This window comes from Nelumbo lutea, chromosome 3 (genome assembly GCF_056320005.1).
Source record: "Nelumbo lutea isolate HS-2025 chromosome 3, American lotus-T2T, whole genome shotgun sequence".
NCBI lineage: Eukaryota > Viridiplantae > Streptophyta > Magnoliopsida > Proteales > Nelumbonaceae > Nelumbo > Nelumbo lutea.
This window is the reverse complement of record NC_142686.1, coordinates 113,121,480-113,134,833: the sequence shown is the minus strand read 5'-3', so window position 1 is coordinate 113,134,833 and position 13,354 is coordinate 113,121,480. Positions and strand designations below refer to the sequence as shown.

Below are 13,354 nucleotides of genomic sequence, written 5' to 3'. Positions count from 1 at the left end.
GCTAATCATGTAGTTGTTAGTGGGGGTGATGTGAGTGATAACCAACAGACATATCAAACACCTTCCACATCTACGTCTGCTTCCGGGAAGGAGATGACGAGTGTACTACGAGATGAGTATGGGAAGTTCTTTTAGGCTACTACAAAACATACTACTGCCACTCTTGCACACTCAGGTATGGCCTGTTTGGCATCCAAACCTTTTCCCTGGATTATTGATTCTGGAGCCTTTGATCACATGACCGGGACTCTAGGTGTGTTTTCTTCCCTTTCTGAAACTTCTACATCTCAAATTGTTGCCCTGGCCAATGGTTCTTCTTCCCCCATCTGTGGTGTTGGTAATGCTGACACTGCATCTCTTTCTTTATCATCTGTTCTATATGTGCCTAAATTTCCATTCATTCTCATGTCAATTAGTAAATTAACTAAGACCTTTAATTGCTCTATTACATTTTTCCCTTCATCTTGTGTTTTTCAAGATCTTAAGACTGGGAAGAAGATTGGTGGAGGGCATGAGGCTAGTGGATTGTATTATTTTGACGGTGGTGGATCGTCAGTTGCACTTCAAACTTCCTTAACTCCTCTCCAATGGCATTGTCGGCTGGGACATCCATCTATGAAGCCACTCAAGTTACTGGTTCTTTCTTTGAGTCATTTGTCTTCTTTACGATGTGAGTCATGTCAGTATGGGAAACACCATCGGGTTTCCTTCAGTCCTAGAGTTGAGAGTCGCTTGTTGAGTCCTTTTGCTTTAGTCCATTTAGATGTTTGTGGTCTGATTAAAATTGAGTCCTATAATGGTTACAAGTATTTTGTCATTTTTATTGATGATTGTTCAAGGATGACATGGATTTATTTAATGAAAGAAAGGAGTGAATTATTTTTTAATTTTCAAAAATTCCATGCTAAAATATGTATGCAATTTGGTGTTCTAATAAAAGTTCTTCATTCAGATAGTGGTCGTGAATGCTTTCTTATTTCCTTTTAACAATATTTGGAACAACATGGCATCATCATTCATCAAACTTCATGTGCATCTACCCCTCAACAAAATGGGGTGGATGAACGAAAGAACAGTCATCTCCTTGAAACTGCTTGGTCTATTCTTCATCATATGAATGTTCTTAAACGATTTTGGAGTGACGTTCTTCTTATTGTTTGTTTCCTTATTAATCGGATGCCCTCACTTCATTTTTTTTTTTGAGAAATGTTAAACCAAGATTCATTAATAAAAAAAGAGGTACATGAGGAGATGTACAACGCAAGGGAAAAACCCCTACAAACCTACAATGGAGGAAGCTTGTCGCTATATAGCTGCTCTAAGAATACACCACATTTAGCTAAGCCATCTGTTGTATGATTGTGTTCCCTAGGAATCCAAACTAACTTTACATTTAGGCAGTCCAAGGAGTCTTTGGCCAAATCTAAATAGTGATTTAATCTCCAAGCCCCCCCCCCCCCTCTTTATCTCTTAACCATTTTATAGTATTTGCTGAATCACCTGCTATTGTAATATTTTGAATTCCCAAGCTTTTTATTATTCTGATTCTTGTGAGGGCAGTCGTTACTTCAGCCTTTGTGGAATTTGCCATGCCTATTGGACCACTGAAAGTCCAATAGATGTTACTCCTTTCATCCCTTAGCGTTCCTCCAATACCTGCTAATCCATGATTACCTAAAGCGCTTCCATCAAAATTTAATATCATCTCACCTTCATTGATAGGTTCAGGAACCCTTAAAAATGGTTGGTGGTGGTGAGGGAGAAATAAGAAAGAGTAAGCATCTCTATTGAGGTCGTTGACTGAGACACCTCTGAAAAGATTAGAATTCATCGTCTAGAGGTTGCATTGGTGAGAGATGTTTGGAATTAATTCCTTTAGGGGCCTTGATTTTTTGTCAAAAAGCCTTTTGTTTCTTTCATCCCAAACACCCCACAACATTGCGTGTAGCACTGATTGCCAAAAAATTTTACCCCTTAGACTTGTTCCTTGCCACTGATGTATAAAGTCCTTCACATACTTTGGTGTAGCCCAATTGTAACCTGCCATAGTCAGAAAATGGAACCAAATCTTTTGGGTGATTTTGCAGTGAAGGAAGATGTGATCTACCGATTCTCCTTCACTGAGGCATAATGAACAAACATGAGGGAAGATAGACAGTCTTCCCATAAACTTTTTTTGCAGGAGGTTACAAGTCGGTCTCCCTTTTCTATTTTGTTCCCCACCTTGTCTCCCTTTCCATTAACACCTTGGTCTTTGGGTGTATGTGCTTTGTTCACAATCTGAGTCCTGGTTTAGACAAGCTGGATGCACACTCTATTAAGTGTATCTTTCTTAGCTATTATTGGGCCCATAAAGGGTATAAGTGTTAGAATCCCATCACTCAGAAGTCTTTTATCTGTCTTGATGTCACATTTTTTGAGTCCATACCGTTCTTTTCGGGAAACTTGAAGTACTGTCCTCTCCACCATTGATTCCTCTTCATCTTCCAATTAGTGATCTCGTTTCGGTTGTTCCTGTTGTGACTGAACCTTCACCGCCTCTAGTGCAGATTCCTATTGAACAACCACCAATCAGGCACGCGTATACGCATTGACAGACACCGGCACCTCCTCCGACTTCTACCTCGTCTGCGGATCCTATTGTTGCTCTTGTCCCAAAACCTCCAGAACTTGATCTTCCCATTGCTTTATGGAAAGGTAAACGTAGTTGTACCCTACATCCCATTTCCAATTTTGTTTGTCTCTTTCCAGTTTGTTTCTCTATTGTCCTCTATATCTATACCCAAGGATGTCCAGGAGGCCCTTACTTCACCCGGGTGGCATCTAGCAATGGAGGAACTCTCTGCTCTTTAGTATACTCATACGCGGGAGCTCACTACTCTTCCTCTAGGTATGCATGTTGTAGGTTGTAAATGGGTCTGTATACTGTTAAATACTTGCCATATGGTAGTGTGGAGTGGTTGAAGGCTCGACTGGTTGCTAAATGTTATTCTTAAATGTATGGGGTGGACTATATGGAGACCTTCCCTGTGGCAAAGATTGGTTCAGTCCGTGTCTTAATTTCCTTGCCAATTATGTATGATTGGCCCTTGTTTCAGCTTGACATTAAAAATACCTTCCTCCATGGTGACCTTATGTAGGAGGTATATATAGAGCAACCACCTGGGTTTGTTGCTTAGGTGGAGGATTGTAAGGTGTGTAGACTGAAGAAGGCAATTTATGGGCTGAAGCAATCTCCTCATACTTGGTTTGGGAAGTTTAGTGAAGTGGTGAAATTTTGGAATGAAACAATGTCAAGTCGACCGCTTAGTATTCAGCTATGATTCTGAAGCCGTGAAGATTTTATTAGTTGTTTATGTGGATGATATAGTCATAACTGGTAGTGATAGATTAGGGATTGACAGACTAAAGGCCTTTCTGCAAGACCATTTTCAAACAAAAGACCTTGGGAAGTTGGAAGTATTTTTTGGGTATAGAAGTTGCTAGGTCAAAACAAGGTGTAAACCCGTGCCAAAGAAAATATGTCATTGATTTGCTGGATGAAACACCTATGGAACCGAATGCTAAGTTGAGCAGTGATGCAGGTGAAATATTTGATGATCCTGGAAGATATAGGCGGTTAGTGGGGAAGTTGAACTACTTGACCATCACAAAATCAGACATCTCCTTTGTTGTTAGTGTGGTGAGCCAATTTATGCAGAACCCCCAGATACCTCACTGAGATGGAATTCTTAGAATTGTAAGGTACCTGAAGGGAGCTCTAGGCCGTGAGTTATTGTACAAACCAAGAGGAAGACTTGAGGTAGTTGGGTATACAAATGCAGATTGGATAGGCTCGGTGTTGGATAGAAGATCTACTACATGTTACTGCACATTTCTTGGAGGAAATCTGGTGACATGGAAGAGTAAGAAGCAAAATGTTGTGGCAAGGAGTAGTGCTGAAGCCAAATACAGAGCCATGGCACACACTACATGTGAGTTAGTATGGCTGAAAAATCTCCTACAAGAGATTGGATTCTCAATGGACAGACTTATGAGATTGTACTGTGACAATCAAGCTGCAATCCACATCTCATCTAATCCAGTTTTCCATGAGAGAACAAAGCACATAGAGGTTGATTGCCATTTTGTGAGGGAGAAAGTCCTTACTGGAGAGATAAGCACATAACACGTGGGCTCAGGTAATCAATGGGCAGATTTGTTTACAAAAGGTTTAAGTTCAGGGAGAGTGAACTATATATGTAACAAGCCGGGATTATATGACATATTCTCCAGCTTGAGGTTGAGTGTTAGAGTTGGTTGAGTAAGGGTAGATTAGTCTTTTCATTATGTTTTAAGTTATATGCTGATGTGGCAATTCTGGTTTTACTTTTGTAGTTCACTTGCTCCATACTTAAGTAGGGGCAGTTTTGTCCTTGTAATCTAACTACGATATAATACAGATTATGGTCGACTAGTAGGATTTACACTCTCTAGTTCGACAGCTTCCTCTTCTTCTTCTCGCTCTCTTTCTTTCTCTCAGAACTGCTAAAACACTACTTAACATTTGAGTTGTAATTTCTGTGTACATCTTATGTACCTGCAGTTTCATTAATAAAGTTACCATCTTTTTCAAAAAAAAAAAAAAAAAGAAAAAAAAGAAAAAAATGAAGCCCGTATTTGTATCCCCAGCCTTTCAACCATTTAATCTTAACCTGCTGCCTACATTTGATTTCCTCTTTGTAAGCTAGTTTGTTAAATCTTTGCTCTGCCTCCCACCTACGGGTTCTGTCTAATTTAGAGAGGTTCCCTCTTTCCTCTGCCAAAGCAATAAGCAATCCCCTGTTTTTCTGTAAAGCTATTATTCTTTCTCTAATCCTCAATCATCCACTTTGATGCCTTCAGCTTTATTGTCGTACCATGCTATCCCAAATGTTCCACCTCCAAATTCCCCTAGTTTGAAGCGATTATCTCCTTGAAATTCTGCTCCTCCAGGTTCCATCCAACTATTCTCCAAATAAAGTTTTACTTTACTTTTTCTCAAAAAAAAAAAAAGAAAAGAAAAAAAAAACTTCAACCTAAAGGGAGCTGTCTTAACTTGCGAAACACCTGTTAATAGAAGAGGAGAATGGTCTGAGACTGATCTTGGCAAAACAACTTGGAATGAATAATGGAACAAGTCTTCCCATCTAGTTAACACCAAGAATCTGTCAAGCCTAACCAAGGATGGGGATTCCTGGTTATTTGACCATTTGTACCACTCACCATTTAGAGAAAGGCAATTCACAAAATTGCCTCATTGATCTTGTTCTGTGCCCACCTTCATTCTTCTCATCATAGAATCTAATGGTATTAAAGTCACCCCTCATACCCGCCCCCAAGCATTTTGTAAATTTCCCTGAATTCCAACCAATTTTTCCTACAGCTTCTGCTCGCTTCCTCACAAGGACCATATATTGTCAGTAATTTGACTGATGACAAACACCTTCTGCCACCGCCATCTCCTGAAATTGAGTATTCTCCCACCCTGTGAGTAGGGGTGTCAATGGACTGGTTTTGGGTTGGACTCCATCCAAATCAAAATTCATTTGGACGGACCAATAAGACATTGAATTTGGATGGACTGGATGGACCAATATGACATATTGGATTGGACCTGGTCCGTCCATAATGAATTTATATTGGGTTGAGCCAATATCTGGTCCATTGATAGAAGATAAGAACATAGGTATCAATGGACCAGGTTTGAGTTGAAACCAATCTAAATTAACAGGAATTTAAGCAGATTGGACAGTCTCTGGACCATTTCAAAATGGTCCAAAATATTCATTGGACTGGATTGGACCAGGTCCATTTGTAATGGACTCACATTGGACTGGACCGGATTGAACCAAATCCAGCCTAATTGATACCCCTACCTGTGAGTTTATGCATTGCATTTAATTGGATCTCACATCGTTAGTATACCTCCAGTCTCCAGGCTCCAGCATTTAACTTGCCCATCACTCCACACCTTTCGAAAATTCCTGCATCCACAAATCTTGCAGCAAAATAATATCCACTTAAAACATCACATATCATCATTCTCCTTCTATTTATCCAAAAAAAAATCACCATTCTCCATCAGAAAGTCAATATCAATCCCCTTATCACCCCACTTTTTGGAGGTGTAGCTTCTTGGATGTAAGTGGATCTGTAGCCATTGCTTTGTATTGGTGGGTTTAGAGCTTGTATAGGCTTCAATACAGCCCAACACTGTATAGGAGCAAAATCTCTACTTTACTCCTGCTTGTTTAATGCAGTACATTACCTTTTTCAAAAGAAAATAAAAATAAAAATAAAGTTTAGAGTGTTCTACTTGACTGTTGAATTTTAGTCTAGCACAATATTTCTGTACATGTAGATGAAAATATGTTAAATTAAAATAAGACACATTCTGTTTCCAATAAAAAAAAAAGCAAGAGATATGGAGAATATCTTGGAAAAAAGTATGGTTATCTTTTGTATCAAAAATTCAATATGCACAGAGAGGAAATACTTCATAGGTAATTTCGAAATGCATCAACTTTTTATGCCATGCATATTTCTTCTTGTATTTCAAGAAACTAAGTTTATTGTCATTTCCCATATCCATATCTTTTTCCTTGTGCATGGTTCAAAATATAGCATATAATGTTGTAGAATACAACTTTTAGTGTAATACCTTTTCACCGTGCAACTATCACTTGCATTTGCTTTTGTTTTATGTTATTTATTACTTTTTTGGGGGGTGTTTTGGTAGAGATGCTATCCATTTTTCTTCATATGAATTGAAGGATTATGTTTTTTATTGCATGCAGGCCAGGCCAATTCTTAGAGATAAAGATCGATTAGAAGAGCTGGCTGATCCAAGGCTGGGGGACAAGTATCCTAAGGATGACTTTGTACGTGTTTGCACAATTGCTGCAGCCTGTGTTGCTCCTGAGGCAAACCAGCGTCCCACAATGGGAGAAGTAGTGCAATCCCTTAAAATGGTGCAGCGCATCACTGAGTATCAGGATTCCATGTTAACCACTGCCAACACACGTACCAACCTCAGGCAGTCATCAACTACCTATGAATCAGATGGAACTTCATCAATGTTCTCATCTGGTCCTTTTTCTGGTTTAAGTGCATTTGACAATGACAACATCTCTCGAACAGCAGTGTTCTCAGAAGACCTGCATGAAGGACGATGATAATTCTTTTGTGAAGTATTCTAGCAGCCATCATTTGATTCAAAGCAACCCAAAGTTGAGCAATGTAGTTGATGAAGGCAAGGATGGAGTGGGTTTGGAAAATGGCAGAGGCTTTGAAATGATGGATGCTGTTTTTCCTTTTTTTTTTTTTTCCTTTTCCTTTTCACTTTTGTAGAGAATCCACTTTCAGTTTTTCCCTGGCATTGCTGGGTTCTCAACAAGAAGATTGTATATATTCCTTGTAGTTTTGTTTGCTCGGATTTGCATTGAAGGGATTTTTTTCTTTACAGTTTTTTCTATTGTTCATCATCTTTTCTCCCTATAAGTTCTGTTTGTTGCTTCTTGGATTTTGTTTATTTCTTGTTTCCCCACGTGTTTTGAAACTAGGGAATTGGCAGTTGAGTAATCCACAAGAGTTGTATTGGGCTGCTGAGCAATGATTTATTTTGGAATAGAATCATTTCTTTCAAGTTTCTTTAGTAACTTGAAGGGATTTATCTTTAAATTGGTCTATATTCTGGTCTAGTAGCATGACTGATGGGTTACTCGTACTAATACTTGAACTCACCCCCAAGTAATCAAGCATGCAGTATCTTACTTTAACAAGCTTTGTTTTCTTCCTTCTTCTTAAAGCAGTTCTATTTAATACCTTCCATTCTGGCTATGCTCTATGCCATCTACAAAGGAAGTTGTGATCTGATATCTGGGCTTAGTTTCTTCTCTTTATCTTCCTTGGGCTTGCTTATTACACTCTCTTACCTATCTCTACTGACCTTGTGCTGGTTGTGGGGAATCACCGAACTCCAATCTGGTAGGTCTGTTGTCTTCACCTCTTGTCAATCTGTTTCTTTTGGAAACATTGAATTGTGAGATCTACATCCTAGTATTTTCTTCATCTTGTATGCGAAGTTGGAAAATTGTTTGTTTATGGATCTGTGGGAGTGTCTTGATCTGCTGATCTTAACACATTGATGGCCACATTCATCTAACCGTACATTGGGAATATCAGTAATATAAAATACAGGAAACGTTCCCAATGTGTGGCTGGGTGAACGTGGCCAGCAATGTATTGTGGTCAGCAGATCTGAATTTCCTTAGGATGCTTAAGTTAAAAGTGATGTTAATTATACTCCTGCAAATATGGTTAGAGATCTATTCTCACCAATTACTACTAATCCATGCTTGCATAGGTTACCGTCCTTTGTGATAGAGCTGGCAATGGATCGGGTCACAATCCAGATTAATACAGTTTGCTGAATACAGTAAAGATCTGATCTGATATTCTTGTTATACCCATTAGCAAACTAGAGTCTGGAACTCTTGCCTGTGTGAGCACATCTGCTGCCGCCGTGGTTGCAGCTAGAGGACTCCCTTGTGACCCTCCAATCAGAGATAAACAAGTCAATAATGGAAATAATTCATAACATCACGTGAACTATTTTTTCATTTTCATCATTTTCGTGCTTCTATTTAATTGGGGGTTCGCAGGGAATTGCTATGACCATGGCTGCAGCAGATGGAAATTTCTCCCAAGCAATGCGCAGGATTAGTATTATTCGTCTTCTTTTGGGCTGGGCTCAAAGTGCAATTTTATATTAAATATTTTAAAATCTAATTAAAATATAATACAAATTTATATTTTGTATTTGTAAAAATGTGAAAGAAACAAATATCTTGCATATTATTTTGACCTTTTCTTCTATTGGCACACTGAATTGACTTGATTTGTGGGTTTCCAGTCTTATTACGAATTATCAAGTTACAGGCTATAATTTAATATTTATATGTATTGATTTTTTATGATAACATGTAAAATACAATTGGTTCATGCCAAAGTAAGTTGATAGCAATATGTTACTTCACAATCAACCAAGCTGTTTAAAGCTAAGTATTTTTTTTCTATATGTTTGTGCCTCATTTATAATCAATTGATCTATTGTTTACATGGGAATTGGAATTGAAATCTTGAAATAGTTATTCTTATAGTCTGTTTGTTTCCGATAGGAATTGAAATAAAAATTAAAATGAGCTAAAATGGGACTTCATTCTCAATGGAAGAAGAGAAAATGGACATTCCCTCAAATGGAGAATGTCATTCCACCAAGAATGGGGCATGGCATTCCAATTCCACCCATCCGGACAGTTGGAACCCGAATGGCCCATTCCGATTCCAACCCCTATTCCCGCGAACCAAATGAACCCTAAGATTTATTTGTGGGTTTATCTACCATATAACCATAATGGGTATCTTAATCATTCCACTTTATCCAACTGCTTCCAGCCAATTCTATACATGTCTAATTGCATTCTAACACCTTGAACCTTGTCCCACCCAGGAAATCTCAGCTTTCGTTTATCCCACCAGAGTTTATCTAACCATATAACCATAATGGATTACTCAATCTTGGAGGTCTCTGTGTTGAATCCAGCGATCAGCAATCCTCTTATAGTTTCAAGGGTGTGGAGCAGTTCAGCAGTCGATTGCAATGAAAAAAAAATCTGGGCTTCAAAACCACTAATAGGCTAGTTTGTGGTGTATACTAATAGGCTCAATGATGTCTTTGCAGGGTTGTGCTCGAAAGCGGATCGATCATTTTGGATTGACTGAGACAAAGAGAGAAGTTCTGGGCTTCAAAACCACTGGTAAGAAGTTGAAGGAATGATGGAAGATAATTATAGACGAAAGGAAGTAGAAGCCAGGGACCATGTTTCAGTTGAAATCGAGCACCAAAATCAAAACGTGGAGCTTGTGGCTAAAATAAAAAAGAAGATAGAAACTGTATCACCTTCTCGTTGCATTTGCAGAGTCCCCATGGAGCTTCGCCAGGAAGAAGACGAGAAGATATATACACCTCATTTGGTCTCAATCGGCCCTCTTCACCATAACAAACAGGAGCTGCGAGGCATGGAGGAGCATAAACTGCGCTACCTACACTCACTTCTGTGTCGGAAGCCAACGCTGGAGGCAACATTAGATTCGTGCGTCAAAGCGATTAAAGAGTTGGAACAAAGAGCTCGAAAATGCTACGAAGGGGATATCGAGCTCAGGATTCTCAGCAGCGATGAGTTCGTAGAAATGATGATACTTGATGGTTGCTTTGTCATCGAGCTCTTCCTCAAGTATGCAATTAAGGGGCTGAGACGCAAAGGCGACCCTCTGTTCAGTAAGAAGTGGGTGCTCTCTCGTCTAAGGTGTGATTTGCTGTTGCTCGAAAACCAGCTCCCTCTGTTTGTCCTTCGGAATCTGTTTGATCTCCTCCCTGTTCCAAAACAATGTGCTCAGTCTCTCCCTGAGCTTGCCTTCCGTTTCTTCGAGAAAATAATCCCAGGATATAAGCAAGCTCTTCAGAAGAAATTCATCGAAGAAGGAACTCACTTGCTTGACTTACTCAGGAACTGTTTGCTCCCCTCTATCCCGATACCGATCCTTTCGAGGCAGCAAGACAAACCCATCAATGTTCACTCTGCAACTAAGCTCCGACGTAATGGGGTTAGTTTCAAGAAAGCCTGGGAGAACAGCTTACTGGACGTGCAGTTGGTTAATGGCGGTGTGCTTGAAATCCCACCCGTGGACATTAAGGATTACACCGTGACAGAGTCCATCTTACGGAATCTGGTGGCGTTGGAGAAGTGTTACAATGACGATAGTATGTACATCTCTTCTTATTGCCGGTTCATGGGTAGCCTCATCAACTCCCCGACGGATGTGAGCTTACTCAGTCGAAGAGGAATCATCTTGAGATCTGCTACAGGCACCGAGGAACAGGTGATTGATCTGTTCAAAAGTCTAAGCAAGGGGGTCGTCGTCCATGACTTCTGCTACGCTGGGCTGTGCGAGAAGTTGAATGCGTACAGGAGCGACGCTAGGCAAGAATGGTGGACGAAGGTGAAGAATGCGAACGTGAAGACTCCGAAGTCATTTCCTGTCTTCGTCGTGATCATAATTCTACTGCTACTTATCTTCGCTGGAACTCTATTTTCAATACTCTCTTTTTTTCGCAAGTCTTAGCCTCTTAGGAGAGATGAGAGGGTACTGATTTATTTGTGGGTTTATAGCGGATAAAGGCAACTTTTTGCCTTTAATATCAATAAAAAGTAATATTTTTATATAATAATTAAAATAAGGTAAAAATTTTGAAATAATATTTTTATATTTTTTAAAAATATTTATCCTATTTTGTTTATTATATAAAATTATTATCTTTTTTTTTGATATTAAAGACAAAAAGTTACTTTATCTGCAAGAAACCTTTTATTTGTCGTCCTTATTTGTTTGAAGAAACTTAAATTGATTACACCAATCCAATTGATTTTACACAATAGGAGATGAGGTTTATTTCTCTCTATCAAAGTGATGGGTTACCAAGGTTTTAAAAACCGATTCGGAAATAGAACCGTTCTGGGCATCATTTTTCGGTTCGGCGTTTCAATCATCCGAGTCGAACAGTTCAATCCGTAACATCATAAATAAATTAAAAAATAAAAATATTTATATATAATAAAAAAGACCATACAAATTAAATAAAATATAGGAATATATCATAAAAATTAAGTTTTTAAACTTTAAATAAGACAGAAATATAACACTTCAAATCAAAATTGAAAAACAGGGAATATGATTCTTAGATTCTGTAGTGGCTCCCTGCTCCAATGGAGTGGTCACCGGTGCAAATGGTGGTTCGATTCCTTCACAAGAAAATAAGAAATCATAGTATTGCAAAAAAAAAAAAAAAGATAAATAATGGCTTAACGTGAAGATCAAATCAATCAAATGAGATATCAAAGATGTCGTTGAGCCGTTTCTTTCAAGAGATTAGAGTTCAGTTCAAACTTCAGAGAAGTCGGAACTTTGGTCGCCGGCTGCCGCTGCTGCAACTTTGGTCACCAGCAGGTATATGTACAGATTTTGGAAAGGAAGGTGCTGGTGTGTTGCTGCCGTCTTCTTCGGTGAAGGCCTGAATCTTTGTCAAGGACTAAAGAGTTTTGGGCTTTTGGGTTTGGTAAAACAAAACCATAAAGGAGAGTCATCGAATGTCGTCCTTTTTTGTTTTATTTTTATTTTAAAAATAAAATAAAAAATGTTTAACCACTAATTGTTGCATGAGTCGAACGGATTGACAATTCGACCATCCGGGTCATACAACCAGAATTGGTTGCATAATTGGTCTGGGTCATGCAACCACAATTTAAAAAAAATACTATATATATTTTTAATAAAATAATTGATTACGTATTTGAATCGGAATCGGTTTAGAATGGGCAAAAATTGGAACCGATCCAATTATTAATTGAGACAAAATCATGCAACCAGAATCATTATAGTTGGTCTTATCTGTTCTAGTCCACCCGACCCATTGAAAACCCTAATTTTAGACTTGGCATTTGGGTCAAGTTGGGTCAAGGCCTTCAGGATATACATATATCAGTGGTTGAGTCAAACTTTGGGTCGAAGTGACAAAGGCTAACCCTGGCGCTGACACTAAAGACCCAGATAAGTTGGTTTTTAACCAAACACCCAATTCAATGCCGAATTGAGAAGAGGTGGCCTGGCAGTGATTGTGGCCCAACATGAAAAAGGGGACCCTGTCCCACTCATACAAAATATTAGGACAAACCAGTCCCTAATAAATTTATATAATGACTAAAATACCCCTATGATTTTATACCTTCCCCTTCTCCACTCATTCGATCTTCAAACCTTAGTAGCAATGACGCAGCAGTTGTAGGTCCACCGACGACGATCAGTGGTAAGGAACCGTGGCCGATGGACTTACCGTTTGGCTTCTTTCCTTTATGCTTTGAAGTTAGATCTTTGAAACATAGCTTGTAGCTCGATCTTAGATTTCTGAAAGAGAGACGTTCAGCCGTTACTGATTCTCTTTTGGAGAGGAAAATGAACAATATCTTGTTCGTGGTTCAGTGGTTATAGAAGAACAAAAACAAAGAAAAAGAAGAAGAAAATGAGAGAAAGAGAGACTAAGGAGAGGTTGTGGACACTCTCTATCACTCGAAGGGAGAATAAGGGAGTTGAAGCAATAACAACCTTCCCCTGTTCATCGTCTTATTATTATAGCTTACCAAACATTCCCACCTAATAAATTCTTAAAAACGTGATTTGAAAAAATGAATTATCAAACAGCCTAAATAGTTATTGAAAC

General features: G+C 38.8%; 2 protein-coding genes across 4 annotated transcripts in view; both read left to right on the top strand.

Annotated features, from left to right (window-relative positions):
* Positions 1–7,485, top strand: part of LOC148867730 (uncharacterized) — a 34,887-nt gene extending 27,402 nt beyond the window's left edge. The window contains exon 8 of the mRNA XM_088980287.1: positions 6,819–7,485. Coding sequence (XP_088836413.1) covers positions 6,819–7,196 — 378 coding nt within the window. The 3' untranslated portion in view covers positions 7,197–7,485. The remainder of the gene's footprint in view (positions 1–6,818) is intronic.
* A 381-nt stretch (positions 7,486–7,866) lies between these two features.
* On the top strand, positions 7,867–11,335 carry LOC148867729 (UPF0481 protein At3g47200-like). Of its 3 annotated transcripts, none has more exons than XM_088980285.1 (2): positions 7,867–8,007; positions 9,764–11,335. In XM_088980285.1, the coding sequence occupies exon 2, from the start codon at positions 9,856–9,858 to the stop codon at positions 11,203–11,205; it is 1,350 nt and encodes a 449-aa protein (XP_088836411.1). In that variant the 5' UTR covers positions 7,867–8,007; positions 9,764–9,855; the 3' UTR covers positions 11,206–11,335. The 3 variants fall into 3 exon arrangements, with proteins under 3 accessions (XP_088836411.1, XP_088836412.1, XP_088836410.1); XM_088980286.1 differs by having other exon boundaries at positions 7,869–8,011; XM_088980284.1 differs by lacking the exon at positions 7,867–8,007 and having other exon boundaries at positions 9,743–11,305.
* Positions 11,336–13,354: the final 2,019 nt, after the last annotated feature.